This window comes from Morone saxatilis, unplaced genomic scaffold, assembly GCF_004916995.1.
Source record: "Morone saxatilis isolate NCDOM2014 unplaced genomic scaffold, NCSU_SB_2.0 Contig21, whole genome shotgun sequence".
Classification (NCBI taxonomy): domain Eukaryota; kingdom Metazoa; phylum Chordata; class Actinopteri; family Moronidae; genus Morone; species Morone saxatilis.
The window spans coordinates 8,234,232-8,254,806 of NW_023339774.1; the positions used below are offsets into that span (position 1 = coordinate 8,234,232).

At 39.3% G+C, this 20,575-nt stretch overlaps 2 protein-coding genes across 3 annotated transcripts; one reads left to right on the forward strand and one right to left on the reverse strand.

Moving 5' to 3' along the window:
• Window positions 1-74: 74 nt before the first annotated feature.
• Window positions 75-12,683, reverse strand: LOC118332460 (anthrax toxin receptor 2-like). The gene is made up of 17 exons (XM_035667752.1): window positions 12,223-12,683; window positions 11,709-11,780; window positions 10,408-10,479; window positions 10,131-10,212; window positions 9,662-9,766; window positions 8,892-8,960; window positions 7,595-7,675; window positions 7,439-7,499; window positions 6,425-6,520; window positions 5,601-5,670; window positions 3,680-3,758; window positions 3,209-3,304; window positions 2,945-2,995; window positions 1,650-1,745; window positions 1,361-1,534; window positions 1,062-1,142; window positions 75-241 (listed from the first exon to the last, which is right to left on the reverse strand). The coding sequence occupies exons 1-17, from the start codon at window positions 12,345-12,347 to the stop codon at window positions 203-205; spliced, it is 1,449 nt and encodes a 482-aa protein (XP_035523645.1). The 5' UTR covers window positions 12,348-12,683; the 3' UTR covers window positions 75-202.
• A 3,514-nt stretch (window positions 12,684-16,197) lies between these two features.
• LOC118332837 (progestin and adipoQ receptor family member 3-like) lies at window positions 16,198-20,569 on the forward strand. 2 transcript variants are annotated; one of them, XM_035668266.1, is made up of 7 exons: window positions 16,198-16,354; window positions 16,764-17,006; window positions 17,168-17,330; window positions 18,187-18,342; window positions 18,443-18,640; window positions 18,900-18,990; window positions 19,633-20,569. In XM_035668266.1, exons 2-7 carry the CDS (start codon window positions 16,810-16,812, stop codon window positions 19,773-19,775), a joined length of 948 nt encoding a protein of 315 aa, XP_035524159.1. In that variant the 5' UTR covers window positions 16,198-16,354; window positions 16,764-16,809; the 3' UTR covers window positions 19,776-20,569. The 2 variants fall into 2 exon arrangements, with proteins under 2 accessions (XP_035524159.1, XP_035524160.1); XM_035668267.1 differs by having other exon boundaries at window positions 16,779-17,006.
• Window positions 20,570-20,575: the final 6 nt, after the last annotated feature.

Here is a 20,575-nt window from a genome sequence, read left to right on the forward strand (position 1 = left end):
TCTTTGGTTTGATGTAACTGAAACATTATCATTAAACAGGTTATAGATTTCTAAATGCAAAAACAACACCAGAATATAAGTAAAGACATTTATTTACAATACACACTGACTCCTAAAGTTTATCTTTAAGTGTATATGTTAGTCATCTTTGGCAAAAAAAAAATGGAATTAAGTGAAAAGTGTTGATCCTCATGTTTGAACATCAGTGACTCTGAACTCTGGTGAAGTTAATGCAGCGGCCCTGGGGACAAACAAAAGACAAATATAAAGTATAAAACACAAGCAAACAAAGGGTGTTGTGTGTTTCATTCAACAGAATTAGCATAAATGCAAGCCAAAATGTCAACAGCCCTCAAAACAAGCAAAATGTGGCATCTTCATCAATGAAGGAGCCAGTTTCTTACTTTAAAAGAATGCTGCCAAAATGCATCATTCTGAAACTTTTTGGGCCCTTAGAGGAATTTAAGAACAAATATTTAAACACTTGATTGCAGTGACGCAGCACCCTTCAAAACTGTGTCAAAGTCAGTATGAAATTGCAAACGACATTAAAGTTCAAAATGGTGGCTTTTATTAGAGTATTTCCATCAGCTCGATCAATGTAACGCTTCACAAAGAGGGACAAAATGTGAAGATGAACCATCAAAATCAGATCATCAAATACTGTAACAAGAAAACAATCCTAAATCACTGGAGGGCCTGCAGCTCGTTTGATGATACACTGCACAAGTGTTTGACATTTGGACTGTTATTTATAACAACTGATGCAGAAAGCTGTTTTTTGTCTGTTGGGAAGATAATTAGAGGGGGGAAACTGGGCTGTATTATTTTCTGTTATTATCTAATCAAATCGCTGTAGAGTCAAGAGGGTGGATCCATTTTCTAATCAAATTCACTGGTGACACTATGGCAAAAACATAATTATTTTCTTGGTGACTGCAGGCAGTCCATCTGGAAGGAACGATAATCAAAGTATTCTAAACTGAGAAGCAACAGTGTTTTCTTTCATCTGACTTACAGTTTAATTGTTATTGGAAGGAAATATTGCTGATGTTTCTTACCTTGTCCTGAGATGTCGGTCTCATGATTGCCACTCTGTCGTACTGTCTCCTCAGCAATGCCAGCAGTGCATCAAAACGCCCCTGAGAGTCAAGTCAAATCAGGTTAATTTAATAAAAAATGATAAAAAAAACAAATAATGGTATACAACATGCACATCATAACATTTTGTTGTACGTGTGTGTGTGTGTGTAAGGGAACAGCAGTGATAAATCCAGAATTAGATCAATATTTGAGCCCTAACGAGAAACATTATCCAATGCAAAGTGAACCGTAATGACTAACTAGACTATTATCTTACCTTGATGGGAGTGTACCATTTGAACTGTGATGGGGGGTTGAAGACCGGAGGAGGTCGTGGAGGGGGTCGGGGTATGATGGGCTCGTCCACTTCCTCCGGCAGAGTGACCACAGCGTCTTTGGTTTTCTCGAGCCGTGACCCTTCCTCTGTAGAGCCCTTCTGCCCCCAGCGTACCTACAAACCAGACACGAGTCAGTGGCTTCATTTATATACCAGTGTGTGTGTTTGTCAACACTTGGTCATTATTACTTAACTTTTTATAAAATAGAAGTTTGCCTTGTTTATTTACCTCCATGCGTTTGATTCCTCCAGGACCTCTGCCGCCATAGTATGAAGCATCCACTGTAGGCCACCTGTGTTTGGGCAAAGGATCTTCTTCTGGATCCTTAAAAACAACAAAAGTCAATTGAAATAACTTTCCAGGAAGAAATAAAGTTAACTAGCCTTGCATATTACCCACATTTCAAATGATCACAGAATCGAATTTTATATCCAAAATACAAAGATGATCTAGATTTTAGACCAAGTCATTCAGTCCTATCTTATATTTAATATTTAATGCTGTGAAACCACAATAACTGAAAGCTGAAGCTCAACGGATGCAGTACCACTAACAACCAGTAGATGCTGCCTCCATAAAGCCTGAAGCACCAGAGATCTATTCAAAAATTATTAGCTTCTTGAAATATCATTATAGTCTAAATAGATCATTTCACTACTTCATAAGTGACCTATGTGGCGAAAAAAAAATGTTTTATTAAAAAGAGAGTAAGGCTTAAAGAGAGGTATGTTGTGTGTTTGCTTGACTGACAGGTGCTGCAGCCTGTCAGACACAGCGGCAGTTAGAATAACTTTGTTGCAGTGGTGAAACATTTTTCAAACAAGAACATGACTTTTTATTTATAACATTACACTGCAAACAAGGTAACTTTGTCTCCTTTAAGTTCTACAAATCAGAAAAAGATTCCCTTCCTAAAACAATGTTTTTAGAATTATCCAACCTCAGTAATCCTGCACATTTTACTAAAAAGCCTTAAAATAATTATACAGTGAGCAATAAAACATGAAAAGGACTTTGTCTTCAACCTCACCTAAACCAGTACACAAACAATTCCATTAAACCTGCCTGAACTTAACTATGAATGTAAAGATGTTTGACATTTGGTGAAATTGTGCTTCATATAAGGTTCTACACTGATGGTGCTGTTCATGAGGCAACATGATTATACTTTAGGTGAGTACTAAACATCAATAGACCATCTTCCTTTACACATAAGGAACAATTTGTGCTGAGTATCATGTAAATTACACAGAAGCCTGTTGAAAAATAGAAAACCAAGATGATGACTCTGATGAAGACGAAACTCTGGTTTCATTAGTTGTTCTTGATACTAGAAGTGTTGCTGGAGTTTTTTTCTCTTCTCCGTGCATCTCGGAAGTAGAAAGAAAGTAGTCCCTACTTTGCTTCTTAAAAAATAGAGTCACTCCAGTCACTGCCAAGATGGCAACTTGTGGTAAAACCCAAATTTTCACTTACTGGTGATGTAGGGGAAATATGTTTTTAACAGTCTGTGGTCTACTCACAATGACAGGGGGTGGAGGAGGTGGGCGAGAGGGGGGTGGGTCTCTGATCACCTGTAAGAAACAATATGATAAAGTAATAACAACATTGTCACAACATTGTCTGTGGACAAAATAAATAGAGTGTTACTGCAGGAACCCTGACCACACTACAACACTAACACTTAAACTTGTGGGCTACTTCCATAAATAACAATAGTACTGAATTATGGTTCCACAAAGCCGGAATTGGAGATATACACACACATACATAGACTTTAAACTCACCACAGTGCAGCAGAGAGGCCAGAACCACCAGAGTAAAGCCAGAGCAAGTAACAGCAACAGAGCCAACAGCAACCAGAGCACCCATGTCCCATCTGACTGCAATAAAAACACACCAATCAGAGACACACTTTATATCATACCCCTGGAGATGTGTTTAGTCATTTCACTGGCAACAATGCCACTGAGCCATGTGCGTATCATTACTCAAAAATACTTATTTAGGTGAATTTTCCTTTTCAGTTATAACAGAACAGGTATAGGTTGACTGTTTTGCTATAAAAGGCAAACTGAAGATTTGCCACTAGTGATACTGTTATAATTATTGGCAACCTATCATGATAGCATCATATCATATGCTGAGTTAATATTTGTATAATATTATATGTAGTATTGATTTGGCAAGTCTGCTGATCTCCTTCAAACCTCAAACTGAGTTGTTATTACTTTTGGTACTATATGATTGGTACTCACACATGTTGTGGCATAGATGGTGATGGGAGCGGAGATGTAGGATTGTCCATTGTTCAGGCTAACTAGCACTTCGATTGATCTGCAGTTATTAAAAAGAATCACAGAAAACAACATCAGAAGAAGAAAAAGAAGCAGCTACATGTATGTTCAGTAAGCCTACAGTGTGGTGGCAGACACACAGAGGACCCCAGAGAGAGGGTGCGTGTGTGTGTTTATGATGGTGCACTTAGAATCTTATCAGTGCAATTAAAGGACTGTTCATAGTCGCTGTCAGTTTAACCAAAAACCTTATAGATCACACTGGCTAGTTATGTTACTGTTAAGTAATGAGCTCTTGTATTTGACACCTTCACAGTTCTAAAAGCATTCATATATAATCTGTTCTAAATTTTGAGTGCAACTACTTACTTCAAATAAATCATCACTGTTAAATAGTCCTGGTTATTCTGATAAAGAAAATCCATATACATCCATGTTTGAAGTTAATAAAAGACTTTGAGAGAGACATAACTAAAATCAGGCCTGGGACTGAAAGGATTATTATAGTTGAACAACCTAAACAGGAGCAATTGTGTTTGACTTGTTCACCATTTTGTACTTTAACAGCTCATCAGCAACAACGTTTGCGTGGCACTGTCTTACAGCTATGTTTCTGGGTAACCTTGTCAGTTTCCCTGTTGACTTTACAACATCATAAGTTCTAAGAACATTGACTCACTGAAAAAGGAAGTCATTTCCATTCATATTCTTATCGTTTTTAGGCCAGATTTCCTTCTTTGCCATTATAGTTTGCTGTTAAATATTGTTTTGTTCCACACCGTTGAGGTTGAACTGGGATTGTTTCAGCTTTGTCCCTGAGAAATTATACAAACTATTCATGAGTGTTTCAGTGAGGAGGGAGTGTTACAGAGTGGGTGAGACATGATGGAAAGTGAGAGGTGACGTGGGACAGATACAGAGAGAAAGCGAGAGCTGTTTGAAGTGAAGTTAAATCAGCTTTGGCTCACTCTCTAAATGCCACGGAGATATTCTGGTCAGACTGGCTTCAGTTCATCCAACACTTTGAGCTGTTCACAGTTCTACTGTAAACAATGTTCTGGTTTCTCTCTCTGTTACACACACAACATGCAGTTTCTAATATCAACCTGCTGTATTTGCACAGGCCTAATGTTATGATTAAAGAAAGGAAGAAATGTTATCAACATTAGGATTTAAACTGATAAATTGAGGTATGATGATCTACAAATATAATTTTTTGTTATTTTAATTCAACATGTCGGAATTCCTTTTAAGTTATTGCAACAGAGGAATTATTAATCCATCAGCTTTGCGAAATGTTGCCACACCTTAGTGTTGTCCTGATGTGACACCATTGCGCACCACTGGGCTGATAATGCACCGTCTTTATAAGCCTGGGTCGAGCCGGTGTTGTCAGAGAAATGCCAAGGTAGTTACGTTATAAAATGATGTCATGCCGGACTGCTTTCCAGAACTGGATATTTCTTATTTTAAAACACATGCCTTTTTCTATTTTTTCTACAGAAATGCTCATGACTGATATCTTTCTAAGAAACTAGAAAGAGAAAAACAAGGACAAAAAACAGACCACGTGACCATGCATAATGAGAGCTTCAGTCACTATTTTTGGTGTTCAAACACAAGTGTGGTCTCTCAGCTGTAGATTAAGACATTCTTGTGGCTACTGTTTATTTTGTGGGTAACTGCAGCTATACACCATTAACTTTAAATGACAATGACCAGAACTCTATATTATGAGTATAAAATACTAGAATTATAATTACATTTTTTATTAAAGTTTGAGTTGTTTGCCTTTAAGAGGAGACCTTGTGCTCCCTTTTTTTTGACTTGCAGCTTGTTTACAGTTTCACACAGAGTTACGAACATTTTGTGTGCGACTTACTGTCCAACCTCGTGCAGAACAGGAGCTGGACACAGCAGATGGCCGTCTCTAACTACTGTTGGCTTCTGGTCTGAGAAGAAGAAACAGAAATAAGACATACTCTGAGATGCTGTTATTGCCTATATGGACCAGATTTTCTTGCAAAAACATTACAATTTTTTTTTAAATAATGTTGGTACATTATATAATTTCACAGTTATGGTGTTACATTTTCTGTGTGTTCATAATGATTTGGTGGATGTAAAAAAATAAAATACATACTTATTTAACTTTTGGATGTCTTGCTATTTTTAATTGAAATATATAGAAGATAAATATTCAAAGCAACAGAGCAAAAGCCAAAGAAAGGAATTCTAGCACATAAAAATAAGCTGGTTAGATGAAGAAACCAAAGAAAAAATGCAGTTATGTGTTACCCTTTCATGTCCTCTCAGTGACAAGCCCCCTCCCATCCATCTGTCAATAGACTAATGAGACCGATATTCTCCCTCCCTCTGCTCAGTCTCATAATGTCTCCTCTGTTCTCTGGCTGAAGTCAATAAAATACAGCCACTGTTTGTTTCTAGATGTCATGACTCTGACTTTCCACTGCAGCGGAGTTCTGCACATTCTATCACATATCACTTCATAGATGATGTTATCCCGACCCAAGTGCACTGCAGTCCCATGTGGACACACGTTTTATCATCTCTGGTGAGCAAACTTGTAACATTGGTTCCCTCCACTTGGGTGCATCGTTAGCATTAGCCTCCAAAAGCTGGTTTTACACCAGCCGACCTCTGAGGCATAACTGTGTAAGTCATGAGTTGGTGTCATGTACTGACCGTATGTCTTTTGATTGACAGTGAGGGTGCAGAGTATGTTGACTGCCCTCCTGGATCCACTGAAGCCACTGCCCCTCAGCACCACATTGAAAGACTCTGGGCAACATCAGACACAACACATAACTATGACATTGTACTCAGGCTGTCTCAGTCATTAAACAGCAACATGGTGATTGAACAAATTAAAGTGAATGAGATTAAGAGTCTACAGCCATGCTCTGTGAGGCTTCTTAGGCAGAGTTAAATGGTAACAGCAGTAATGTAAATGCTAACATGCTAATGTTTAAAGAGGTATAATGTTTAACATGTTCAACATTTTAGTTTAACTTGCTGGCATGCTAATATTTACTCATTAGTATTAACCACATTGTACTGAGGTTGGAGCTGAGGCTGATGGGAATTTCATCAGTTTTGCAGGTATTTGGTCATAAACCAAAGTATTGGACAAGTTAAAATTTTCATCTGATGGTGGCGCTATATGGAAAGTGAAGAGATCACCAAAGTTATTACCAATCATCCCGATGCGGGCATAAATGTGCACACCAAATTGCATTACAGTCCATCTAATAGTTGTTGAGACATTTCACTTAAAGGTCCAGTGTGTAACATTTAGGAGGATCCATTAGCAGAAATGGCATCTGTAGTTTCTCCTACACGCGTTGAAGGCCTAGCTGTATTTAAATGGTTGGAACTTTATTGCTAGATGCCAATGAATCCTGTACACTAGTCCTTTAAAAGCACAAATATCAACCTTATTGCGGCATCAAAAAGTCAGAGGATCACCAAAGTCATTATATCATTACAAAATTTCATCAGCTAGGGATTAGGAATGTCTGTATAAGATTTCATGGCAATCCAATACATTTTTGTTTTGGTCTGAAATAAATTGGTGGACCAACCAACAGACCATTTCCATAGCTAGGGTGGCAAAAAATGCATTCTGAATCATATATTGTTTCTGCATTCTTATATTCAAACATTACAGACATAACAAATCCTTCCCCACTAACTTACCATTCACACAAACACTCGACGGCTCTATTGTAAACACGTCTATGCATGACTGCTTCAGGATCTGTTTGGAGATACACGATAACAGCTCAGACTGTAAGTCTGTATTCATGTGGCGATGACTGTTTATATGCATTGTTATGTGTGATGTGACCTCACCAAGTTGACGATGTCTTTGAGGGCATGAAACCCAGACAGCACTGGAAAGACTTGTTCTGTGCCATCTGCTATTTCTGCAAGCTGTCACAGAAATGAAAACTGTTTACCTGCTTTTAAAGTCGTTAACATCTCATATATGAAGAACTGTAAATATCAGTGTTCATTTCTTGCCACCTCTCTGTGAGGTCTGCTTGTCTCAGTTCAGTGCTTCAGCAGTGCTTAGGGAGGAAAAGTCAGTTTATAGGAGATGAAAGCTCTGGACGGCTAGCGGAAGCTTTCATCTACTGCTTTAATGATAGCAGAACAGGAAGCTTGTCTGGCATTATCTAATTAGAGAGGGTGATGTAATTATTTCCTCCTCAGACCACAAAGTACACTTGGTCAGTAACCCGTGCAGACGAACAGTAGAATCCATTGACTTCTCTGGTCTTGAATTATACAATTTTAAAGCCATTCCGATATGATTGTAAATACTTATTATGCATATCAATACTGTCACTAAGATGTGATTTTGTGGCTGCTGCAACAGTAAACCAGACAACACTAATGCATGAATGATTGATGGCGGGGGATTATGGATGCCACTTTTAATGGAATATTGTAGTATTATATTTCTTACAACAATGCAATCACAGTTATTTCTTTGCAATGTAAATGTTATTAAGGATAATGTATGACCTGATGTTGACTGTAAAAAAGATCACATATCACAGCATCAACAAATACTGCAGACCAGTGTTTCCTATGGGATAATGCCTGTATTTAAGGTCAGCAGTCAGCAGAGGGCATTTGGGTTCATGAAAAACAACTTTGAGGACACATTAGGTTTAATCCTTACTGAGTTCTGTGTTTTCATATCTAACACAGTGCTCCCTTTAAATAACCTGATACCTGTAGAAGAAGAAATCAAGGTCTCTTCCAGGAAATGGTAACTCAAAATTAAATGTATTCCATATTTTTACATAAACCAACTGCAGCGTAAACCATAAAGTATCAATCCCTGCCAGCTGCTTGCTGTTCTGTCCTTGGGAGGTTCCAGTTGAACTCAAACTGACTAACCCATGAGGACAAGGTGGAATAATAAATCTGGGCCAAAAACAAAAGCTTATTGAAGTTCTGATCACAACCTAACGCACACACACACACACACACACACAGAAAGACAAATAAAACCTCAGTGTTCAAACAACCAGCAGTATCAGTAACAGAGAAAGTGTTCTTTCTTACAGTGCTGCATGGCAGTCAGACGGTAAACAAGCAAAGGTAAAGACAAACAACAAAAATGAAGTCCTTCTACCTGTTTGTGGTCAAAGTCCATGACCCCGACACAGTATACTCTGGCTCCAAACCCTCTGGCTTTATCAGCCTGGGAAACACAACACAAAGAGTGAGCTCCTGAGTCAGGTTCTGCTTCTACAGGCATACAGTAGTATTAAAATCATCAAAATCATATGATCTTGTTACAGATCATCCATGTCAAATCCTGTATACTTGACATTATAGCCTACAAAACACACTATAATGTTATAGAGTGATAAATGTTTTTACTTCCAATCAGCAATTGGCTCAATCCATGCAACATGATGCAAAAATCAACATGCAGACCCTTGACACTGTTATAAATGAAACTTTATTTGTCCCCAGTGGGCAACTGGTTATGCAGCAATGAAACACAAGCTAAAAAAAACACATGAATCACATGAACACACCATGAAAATACAAAAAAGGAGCGAACAGAGTTCACCAACAACAAACCCACAAACCAAATAAAAACTGGACATAAAAGTTACTGTGGCAGAATAGCTAAGCATATTCCATAAGTCTATTCAAGTTCTTTTTATACTATACTTGAATATAAACCACATGAAAAGAGTCATAAAAAAAATTAAAAAACACTTCTGGAGTGCTTTTGGGAAAAAGGTGATCATGATCTTCTAACATTATGTACAAACACACAGTATAATTTTCACTCTTCATCCTATTTATCATCATTATTTCAATTACAGTATTACTACCGCTAATTATCTCAGTTAAGTGTGTGTGTGTGTGTGTGTGTGTGTGTAATACCTCCTGTACGCTCAGTTCATATGGGTAGACCTCCAGCTTGCCATCAGTCAGAACGATGATGATGCTGGATGACGGTGAGGTTTGTGTCTTCATCTGCTCTGACACCTAAAGATTGAAAGTTCAAGACACGCATTCAGAGAATGAAACTCAGTGTGAAATCTCACTGCAGCTCACACACATACTGTGCAGGCAATACTTTTTGTTATGTTTTGGATTGATGAAACATTTTCTCTTGCCAGACCCCACTGGCGCTGCTTGAAATTACTGACAACACATCATCTACTTTACTGGCTAATCTACAAGAATATACCAGTGTGCAGTATGACAGAATGGACCTGAATATACAAGGCACCTAACCCACAGTTCAGTTCAATTTAGTAAGTTGACTGTGTTGTGACAGTTTCTGTTGAAAAAGTGACCATCTATTTAAGGAATATGTTTCCTGGTAGGCAATTTTGAGCGTACATACCGCTTTCATGCCTTCATGCATGTACGTTTCACCAGCGGGTTTGATTTGGCTCAGCTTCTTCAAACCCTCGTCTATCTTAGATCTGCGCATCCGGATCGCAAAACATAGTCAACACAGTGTAAATAAAGACCGATTAGAGCTTTGTTCGATCTGGTTATCAGTGTTACAATGTTGTTTGTCAGTGAGAAGCAGAAGGAGGGGGGAGGATGGGTTAGGGAATGAAGCGGAGAAGCAGAGAAAGAGAAGAGAAGGAGGTTTTAAAAACTGAGGACTGTACCTGTCTCCAGTTATTGGCAGTATTACAACTGCTTTGGCTGAAAAGACTATGTATGAAACCCTCATCCTGGGACTGAAACACACACATATTAACACATTATAAATCTACATCAGAAACTAGGTTTTTTATCTTTTAATAAGTGTGTTTGAGACTTAACAACAGGAGGATTCTCGTTAGAGCTATTACATATTAATTTGCTTTTAATATGACAAAAAATAGATTAAAACATCAATGCCAATAGGATAACATGAAATAAGATGATAAGACATGATATACTGAAAAAAACACGAGAGTAAATTTTTTTGGGGAAGGTGTTCGAAGATGGCAGCGTGTACAACACAGGAGCCTTCTCCCTACTGTAGGTTTTGCTAGTTTATATTTCTATATGTCTATGTGCACTTCTGCTACTTTATACATATACCATTATATGACATGGCAAACTGTAGCACACCACAAAAAACATGACATATATTCAACACTGTAATAGAACATGACATGACACTAGCATATAAAATAACATTTATACTGTTATAATGACGTGCATTGTAATGTAATGCCAGACATAACATGAAATGTTGCATGACATGACATGAGATAAATTAACAAACCAACAAATTAACATAATTCATCCAACAGTTTTATTCCATTAAATGTCTTCTTCTACAGAATCTGACACTAGACAACATGGGACCGTCTCAGTGCCTTGCTCATCCACTGATCTCCACATATAGTACTAATACCCCTATCCCCCATCAGTGTTACTTCCTTCCTATACCCTTCAGGCTGAGAAGGGGGGGCAGGACTGTTTGTTGTGGTCAGCACCACCTTCAACATCTGGCTGAATGTTTTACTCTCATATTTAGCAACCCGCTATTAAACCTAAAGATATCTCACACACACCCTCAGCACTGTTACCCAGAGGGATTTTGGAGCAGTTGGTGGCCTTGCATGATGTCTGCTCCCCAAAATAGACATGCCCTACTTTTCTACTCACTACCACTGTTTATACTGTAATCTAAAGACCTATAAATATATATATATAACGACTCCTCACTCTTTAAATAGTCTTTTTTTATTAGTTTAATTTCTGCTGTATGACTCTGGTTTAAATTTAATATGCCTGGTTGTCTCTAAAGGCTTTTTTTTAATGTTTTGCACTGTGCTATATAAAGCTTTGTATAAGGTTATTGGGCTATTTACGGTATAAATACCCCAGAAATCTGAGGAGAAGACGAGAGAAGAAGAGAATGGAGGAATTACCGTAACAAAATTTAAAAGCACACAACAGCCACTTTACTTACCTGACAAACCTGTTGGTGAGCTGCTCCACAAATCCATAGATCTCATCCCAGTGTCCCCACACGCTGCCTGACCTTCAGAAAAAGCCAGATAAATCACATTCATCCATTACATGAATATAACCCAACACAATATTTAACACCAAGCATTCACAAGCCTGAAGATAACACAGGTGCATAAAAACAGGGGAAGGTCCATTAATCACCAAACAAAGCATACATATTTTCTGCAACAACATAACCCACTGAGAGGAACTCTAGAGGCTACAAAAGTGAACTTTCTCCAAGTATACACTCCAAACACTGATGGTCAGAACAGAAAAGATGAAAATAAACTCCAAACTGCAGTAGAGCAGCTGAAGCACTTGGAAAAAACTAAACACAGCCATACATGGAGAGGAGTGACTCTTCACTGAGGTAACAACTTTTAAATGAAAACTGGCATGTCTCTGTTGGCTCCTTTATTCCCTCAAGCAAACACACGCATGCAGACACAAAACAATCTGTACATACTCACCTGTCTAACACGAAATAAATATCAAACGCGCCATCACAGGAAGCGTCGTCGCCGCCGTGCAACGATGAATTCACACAAACACTGAGAACAAGTAGGATTCTGCAACATATCCATATCCGATCCATAATATATGCGTTTCATATCAGCAGTCAGCGGGATGCATCTGTACAGTAGGAGTCCTTCATCATCTTCACAGCATCGCCCCCAGTGCTGGTTCACATGTTGAGTCGGTTCTGAGTGGAGGTACAGTACATGTGTGGGTCCTCTGTCAGCGGGCTGAGAATGAAATAAACGGGGCAGGGCACACAGCAGCTGCACACACTGTCTCCCACTGCAACACACAACTTCCCTCCTTCACATTAAACTGGAGACAGCGACGTACTACTGTAATACATTATTGTTTCTATGCAGCTGTGGTTAAGATATTTGTTTATTGGTTTAACAGAGACACTGGACATTAGTGCTGTAAATGCGTCAGAATTAGGTGGTTGGTTGTGGGGTTTTTTTTATCTATAGGGCCTGGCTAGATGTTACTTAAGTCCCCCTAAAAATATATATCAAAATAAAATTAAAACAGCAGTTTAAATACCTTACAAACATGCAGATAAATAATAAAAAAATATAATAATAATGCTAGTATAGAGCCTAATCCTATATGATATAATGTCTGGTAAATTGCAAATATATATATATATATAATTCGTTTTTTATCACTGGAGACTACCTATATAAGTAAATATAAAGTGAAGTTGATAAACTACAAAGAAACAATATAAAGTAAACATGAGTTTCTATTATGCAAAAATCAACGTTGTTTCATGTAATGAATGGGTTAGTCATGTTGGTAAGTACAACAAAATAAGGAATGCGTGATAACATTGTATTTTATCTAAATCTACTGAGTGACTCCATTATGCTTTTATTTTGAAAGCAAAATCACATATCTTCCTGCGTTGTAGACGTCATCTTGGACTTGACCTCTGGTTGGCAGAGCAGTTGGCATAAATAGAGACTGAGAGAGATAACAGCAGCACAAAGAATGACAGACTGATGGTTCTGATTACTGAATATAACTAACAAAGAAAATATCTGACCCTTAGATAATCCTGTATTTTAAAACAGAAAGGAAGGGAGCCATTCTGATCCTCCGATAAAACAATGAATCCCTTTTTATTAGAATCTGAATTAAGTGGGTGTCGTGTTTCCAGATTTAATAAACATTTGCCCCTCAGCCAATGAACAGTTCAGCAGTGGCTTATTACAGGACATTTCTCTCTTCCTCTGGCTGATAAATCACTCTCCCAATAACGCACTGGAGCCTGATGTATTTTTTTTTCTTTTGAGAATAAACAAGTGCATCATGTTCCTGTAAATCTATTGCAGATGGAAAGCAGCATTGAAGAGGCTAACATAACGCCCATGGTATGTTAGAATGATTTGCTGCCTTGCCTGACCCATAATGCAACTTCCCAAAGGCTGAAATCAAACGTACTCCTTCGTCTCAAGAGAAAAGACTGGCCTTTTTGATTCCTCCAAGTATCTCTTCTCTTCAACGCCAGAACATGACCATGTCCCAAACCCTTTACATTTACGTCATCAATTCAGGGTGTCCAACACATACCAGAAGTTTTTTTGTGGTATGTAATTATATATTGCATTGTGTTTGCAGGGATGCAACTGCACTGCCTGATGCTTCCCACAAGGTATAATTTCAGCATTTAAAGAAGATGAAGTCATGACAGTAAACACAACTCAAATAATAACATACCAAAGTCATTGTGTCAGCAAATGGTCTGTTTAATCTTGTGCTAGCTATGGATCCCCCTCGGATGTTTCATGGATGGCTGTTATGGATTATGTGATCACTGCTTTATTTTGGGGTGCAGTTGGACTACCCGTTGTTGCATGTCCCCTCCAATTGTTGCTCTTTCTTCTCTTTTCTAATAAAGACAAAAAGTAATGTTCAGAACAGCCATAGAGTGAAAACAGAGGAAAGAGAGTTGTAATCGCAGTTTCAAGTACGGCCTGACTTCTTTAACATGCTAAATCATTTTAAATAAACATTGTAAAACATTTCTAATTGACATTGCTGAGAGCTGCTTCTTCTCTTTCACTCTGACAAGCATTTTGTTTTGCATTATAGACTGAAAAAAGTTTTCATATCGGCCCATATCGGATAACACACATCTCCAACCCGTGTCCATCGAGGGGGTCGATGTGGAGGTGGTCAGGACCTATAAATATCTGGGGCTGCAGCTGGACGACAAGCTGGACTGGACAGCAAACAGCCTTCCTCATCCTGGCTGGGGATTTCAACCACGCCAACCCCAAGAGCGTGAACTCCATGGACATATCAACTTCCCCACACGAGGAAACAATATCCTGGACAATGTCTACACCACACACAGAGGTGCCTACAAAGCCCGTCCCCTCCCCCACCTCGGGGCCTCAGACCACACCACTGTTATGCTAATGCCAGCATACAGGCCGCTGGTTAAAGTCACCAAACCAGCTACAAAGCAGATACGCGTGTGGCCTGAGGGGTCTTCAGAGGCACTCTCCGACTCGCTTCTCCACCACCGACTGGAGCATCGTTCAGACCAGGCAGCCATCCTACAACAACACCAACAGACACTCCAGGATACACCGGAGACCTTCTGGACATTTAATAACAAAACCCGTCTCACTAGCATCAGCCATCCAGATTGGCAGGTGACCCACCCAAGCCCATCTCCACAGCTCTTCGCCTGCGCCCCGTCGGGGAGGAGACTGCGCGAGCACAAAACCAGCAGGCTGAAGGACAGTCTTCTTTCACCAGGCTGTCAGGAGACTCAACTCAACTCCCTCCCTGCTCTACCGTCACTCCCTCCTCTAAAATTTTATTTTAAATTTTATTTTAATGTATGTCTAATGTATGTAATATATGTTTTGTATGCTACTGGATACTTGAATTTCCCTCGGGATNNAATGGACAATTTCTACCTGTATTTGCACTGCTTACTGTTTTGCACTGTTTACTGTAGCTACTGTGTTATAAGTACATTTTATTTTAAATTTTATTTTAATGTATGTCTAATGTATGTAATGTATGTTTTGTATGTATCTATCTAACATATATGGCGATGCTGATACATGCCAACAAGTGTGCTATAGCAGACATATATATCGGTCAGGCTCTAGTTTTAAAGAAGATACTCTCTGTGCACAAAATGTCTAAAATGTAGATGTAAGATGCAGTCTAATAAAGTTAGTTTAGCCTTTTCAATCCAACTGTCTTGCCGATGATCTCGGAAAAACTTAATAATGAATATTATGTATAACAAGACAACGAAGAATAAAATAGTTTTTCCAACCTTAAAGATACTTAAAGTGTGAATTAAAGGAAACTGGATGTTAAGACCTAAACTTAAAAATGGAAAAGATGCCTGTCAGAGATGGATACCTTTGTGCCAGAAGGAGTCTTGTTTCTTCCTGGCTAAGAGAACTGATGGCAGAAAGGAGTGATGCTCAACTGGAAAACAAAACAGAGAAAGTGTTACTTCATACCACTGCTGATGGAGTATGAACATTGTGTGACCACAGCCAATTCCTCCATCAAAGGCAAAACAGATTAAATTGTTTAGGGTGTGGTCACAAGTCTGTATTATTAAATGAAAATCACTTATACTGTCAGTAAACAATCTGGATTGTAAACAAACTGTCGCCAAAACCAGGGGTGTGACTTTCATCTCAGCTTTAGTGGAGATCTACTGGGAACTGCTCAAACCACCACAATAAAAGACACTCCAGAACATGCAATGCTTATATAGAGAGGGAAGATACAAATGTAAGCCTCTGAGAAAATGTATTTAATGAAGGATTCAAGAGATATTTTGCAGGGAAGCTCAGGACATGTTTCTAATGAAATAAATAACTACAGGTGCAGTACTGCACACCCACCAGTAGGTGTCAGTAACGTACCGTGTTGATGTTTACTATCAACATAAGAAAGAAGAAGATATTCTTTGATGTTATCCAGTAGCTGAGGATATTATTCTTTTTTTTTGCTAAAATGTGATTTTTTTTAACTCAGTGTTAGCTTGATAGCCACCTGGATATGGCTGAACTGCCTGGGCGAGGACTGCCACTAATGGTGAGCTTTATAAACCTGTTTTCAGTCAGTTTAACTAACTCAGTTGATGTCAAGGTTAGCTCGCATTGACGTTAGCCTGCTAAAAAACGGTCTGACATACAGTTGTCATTGTGTCGGTTTTGCTGTTTAAAACACCTTTATCTCACAATGAAAGAGACAAGAGGGTCAACATAGTGCGGCTGTGCTGCAGTGTGGTAAAACCAAAGCTTTTGTAGGTAGCTAAACGTGAATATCAACGTTAGCTCGAGCTAGCCTAGCTGTAAACACAGGTGGACTGACGTTAACCAACACTGGCACAAAAGCTCCACGTTAGCACTGCTTCTCTGCCCTTGAATCTCTATCCTGTCACTGGTTTGACCAATATAAACTAACCGGCGTTTTGTATCATCCTCCTCCTCCTCAAACTCAGTCTTAACCTTCCCAGCTTGCCTTGTGCCAGAGGAGCTGAGGTCAAGATGCTGCTGAAGATGCCCCAGAAGCTGCTGAAGACTGCCCACTACATAGAGCTGGGCAGCTACCAGCACTGGCCGGTGCTCATCCCGCAGAGGATAAGACTGTATACCTTCGAACAAATCCCCCTCTTTCTCAAAGAAAACCCCTACATCACAGACGGCTACAGGGCTCACCTGCCATCCAAACTGTGCCTGAGGAGGTGGGAGTCATGTTGGAAATAGTTTTGACTTCATTGCAGTCATGTTTCCCCTTTTTTGACTGAGTTTGTGCTATGTGAGCGTTATACTGGTGCATGTTCGTTGGTATACAGGCTGACCTTTTTGACTTATGTGACTCTGTTTCATTTATTTTCTGTCGCAGTATTTTTATTCTGTCCAATGAGACGGTGAATATCTGGAGTCACCTTCTGGGTTTCCTGCTCTTCTTCTCTCTGGGGGTCAACGACCTCTCCTCAGTACTGCCAGCCTCCGGCGCTAACAGAGAGGACTACGTCATTTACGCCATAGGACTGTTCTGCTTCCAGGTAAGACTTATTTGGCTGGGTGGAGACTGAGAGAGGGGAAAAAAAGCTAGGATTTTTGTCTGTTCGGGGAATTAATGTCAAAAGAAAGTCCTAAAACCTTGTTGTTCACTGTGTTGTCAGACATGAAACTGAATGTGAAGCTGTTTAACTAGAGTGATCCTACAATTCAGGGTTTTGACAGTAACACAGTGCACATGATATACAAATGTATGTGTGTAATTTAACAGTAATTACTGTTCGCTTTTCCGCTCTTCATTAGCCGAGTATTCGTACTGTATATGAGTAATAATGTATGCAGCGTCCTGTGTTACAGTATATTTGTATGACATAACAAACTGACTCATGTAGGTTCACGTTTCCTGCCACAGGTGCAATCAGTTCACCTCTACCTACCCAGGTGTGTAAGCTGTGTATAGCTGTAACTATTGTAAAGGTGGGGCACAGTGTATTGTCTTATAAAGAGCTACAATAGTAATGGTACTATAGTCCAGCGTCCCTGTTGGCAGCTGATGTTGTGTGAGCTGTGCACGGTTGTGTTGTAGGTTTTGTAGCAACTTATAATGCGATTGGAAGTCCGTATGTTTCTCATTTACAGTAAGTATATAGTGTAGTATATGTTACCCTCCCATCCTCCTCCTAAAATCCCTTCCTCGGCCCATGGATGTTGTGAATATGTGGATTGTCCTTAAAAAGCATTATTTCTATTGTGGTCGCAAAGACATTTTGTTGACTTTTTTTTTTTTTTTCAAAAAAGGTAAAACTAAACAAACATGACATTCATAAAAACAAACTGTAATCTCCATTGAGAATCACAATATCTCCCAGATTGTAACAGTACTGTATGTTTTCTTCTCAGGTGTGCATGTTGTGCTCTGTGGGGTATCACCTGTTCTCGTGCCATCGCTCAGAGAAGACCTGCCGTCGCTGGCTGGCGTTGGACTACGCGGGCATCTCTGTTGGCATCCTGGGCTGTTATGTACCTGGAATCTTTTACGCTTTCTACTGCAATGCTGTACGTGCGAACAGTCAAGTTGGTGATTTGTATCACAGTTAATAAGGAAACAAATGCTTCGGCTCCGATTAGACTAATCGATCACTCTCCCGTCTTGCAGTTTTGGCGCCAGATCTACCTGCTGACAGTGCTGTCCCTGATCCTGGCCGTCTTCTGCGCTCAGGTCCACCCTCGTTACCTCAGCAACGACTGGCGACGGATACGGATGACGATCTTCTGCTGTGTGGCTGGCATAAGTGTGATACCTGCGTGCCACTGGGTCTGGCTCACTGGAGGATTCACCTCTGATGTTGTACAGGTCAGGAAATACTGTCACAGTAAAACAACAAGCAAAGTGAGAGCACACTTACATTTTTCATTTTTAAACTTACTACAAGTAGTTATTAACTGGTTACGAAAGAGTCATTAACGCTTCCTATATATAGACCTATAAGCATGAGAGACCCTCAGTGAGAGGATTGGCTATCACTATGTAGTAATTCATAATGATTCAGTGAAAATCAATGAAACAAGGCGATGTTTATTCATACTGTACAAACGTCTTGTTGTATGTGCAGCTGTTCCTGCCTCGCGTGTTAGTGATGTACCTGATAGCTGGGTCTGCCTTCCTGTTCTACGTCACCAAGATCCCTGAACGCTATTTCCCTGGTGAGTCTTTCTCCTCTGCCTCTGTGTGTGTTCAGGCCTGAAGGGGGGAGAAGTGTTAAATTCATTGAGACTTTTGGTGAACAGAAAAAGAAGGAAATAGTTATTGACTAAGTGACTATTAGTAAACAAAGTGAAAATGTAAGTGTCAGTTGTATTTTGTGGTGTCAGCATTCGTGTTTAAAGTTCATACCGTACCTCAGAAATGACAAAAGATTCTATAGTTTGATAAAGAAACTATGTTTTTTTCTTTTTCAGTCATAATTTGTCTTCAATATCAAAATGTGAAGGAAAAAAATCATATTGTAAACCCAGTATCATTTCATCCCTACACAGTACTGCAAGAAGACTAGAAATGATAAAGAACACACCATTATGTGTCAGTGGTCAGTATACTGACTTAAACTTAAAGATACTTGAAGTATAATTAAGGTACTAAGTAGGATAGTCATTTTTAGGTCTTGTCCCTCACATTAAAATGTTCTATAACTGTAATGTAATTATTTAAAAAGTCTCTGTGTACCTTTTGTAGCTTTCCATCATATCACTTGATCTTCATCTGCAGATACAGTTTCATTGTAGTTTGAGGATTAACAAAACCAACATGTTCCAAATTTAGAGCATTTTCTTCCTCTCCTCTCCCAGGCCAGCTGAACTACCTGGGTGCCAGCCACCAGGTGTGGCACATACTGGTGGTGGTGATGTTTTACTGGTGGCATCAGACAGCTGTACACATCATGCACTTCAGGCACAGCCAGGCCTGCCCGACCCGGACCAGCAGCGGCTAAGTTTAACTGATCGAATTAAGTTATGGGCCGGCAATTGGTTGCAGGCCAATAATTGTCAGTAGATATCAGTTAAACTCTCTCTCTCTCAAAGACTTCTTACCGGTTTGCTGTTGGTTAGAAGTTGCTACCTAAAGGGTTTTTCAACCACTAACTACCAGCAGCTCTCGACTATAAGCTGCTAAGGTGTAAAAGCAGTCTCACGATAGCTATTAGCTTACACTGAACCAACAGTTACTGGTCGGTACTGTCTTGTACCCTGGCCAGCTTTTAATGGCCAGTATCCTCTATTAGTCTGCTGTCTCCAACAGTAGATATCAGCTGAGAGGATTTAGGAGCTCCTGTAAATCTTATATTCTCTTAGCAAAAGCTCAGTTGATGTCAAAAGTGATGTAGCTACACCAAACTGATCCCCCTAATGGACAGAAAATAATCCTTGATGTTGCACCATGACCATTAAGATCAATGCATGAAGCAGGAATTTAAATGTATTTGTAGAAACAGACTAAGGTTTGGTGTTTTCATTGGGGATCATGTTATCTCATGGTTGATTGTGATTCTTTTTGCACAGAAGTATTGAAAAACTATGAGATTTTCTTGCAACATAATAGCCTGTGTGAACAATGACTTCTTTTGCGTCAAACTTTGTTTTATCTGTCAGTTCCTACAAGATTAGATTTTATGCACAGAACTGGAAATTCAGCATTCGGACACTGTGAATTGTCTGTCTCTGGGAGAAGCAATGCTCAAACTCCTCTAGAATTTGCAAGCTTTTTAACAAATAGTTAAAGTCAACAACGATC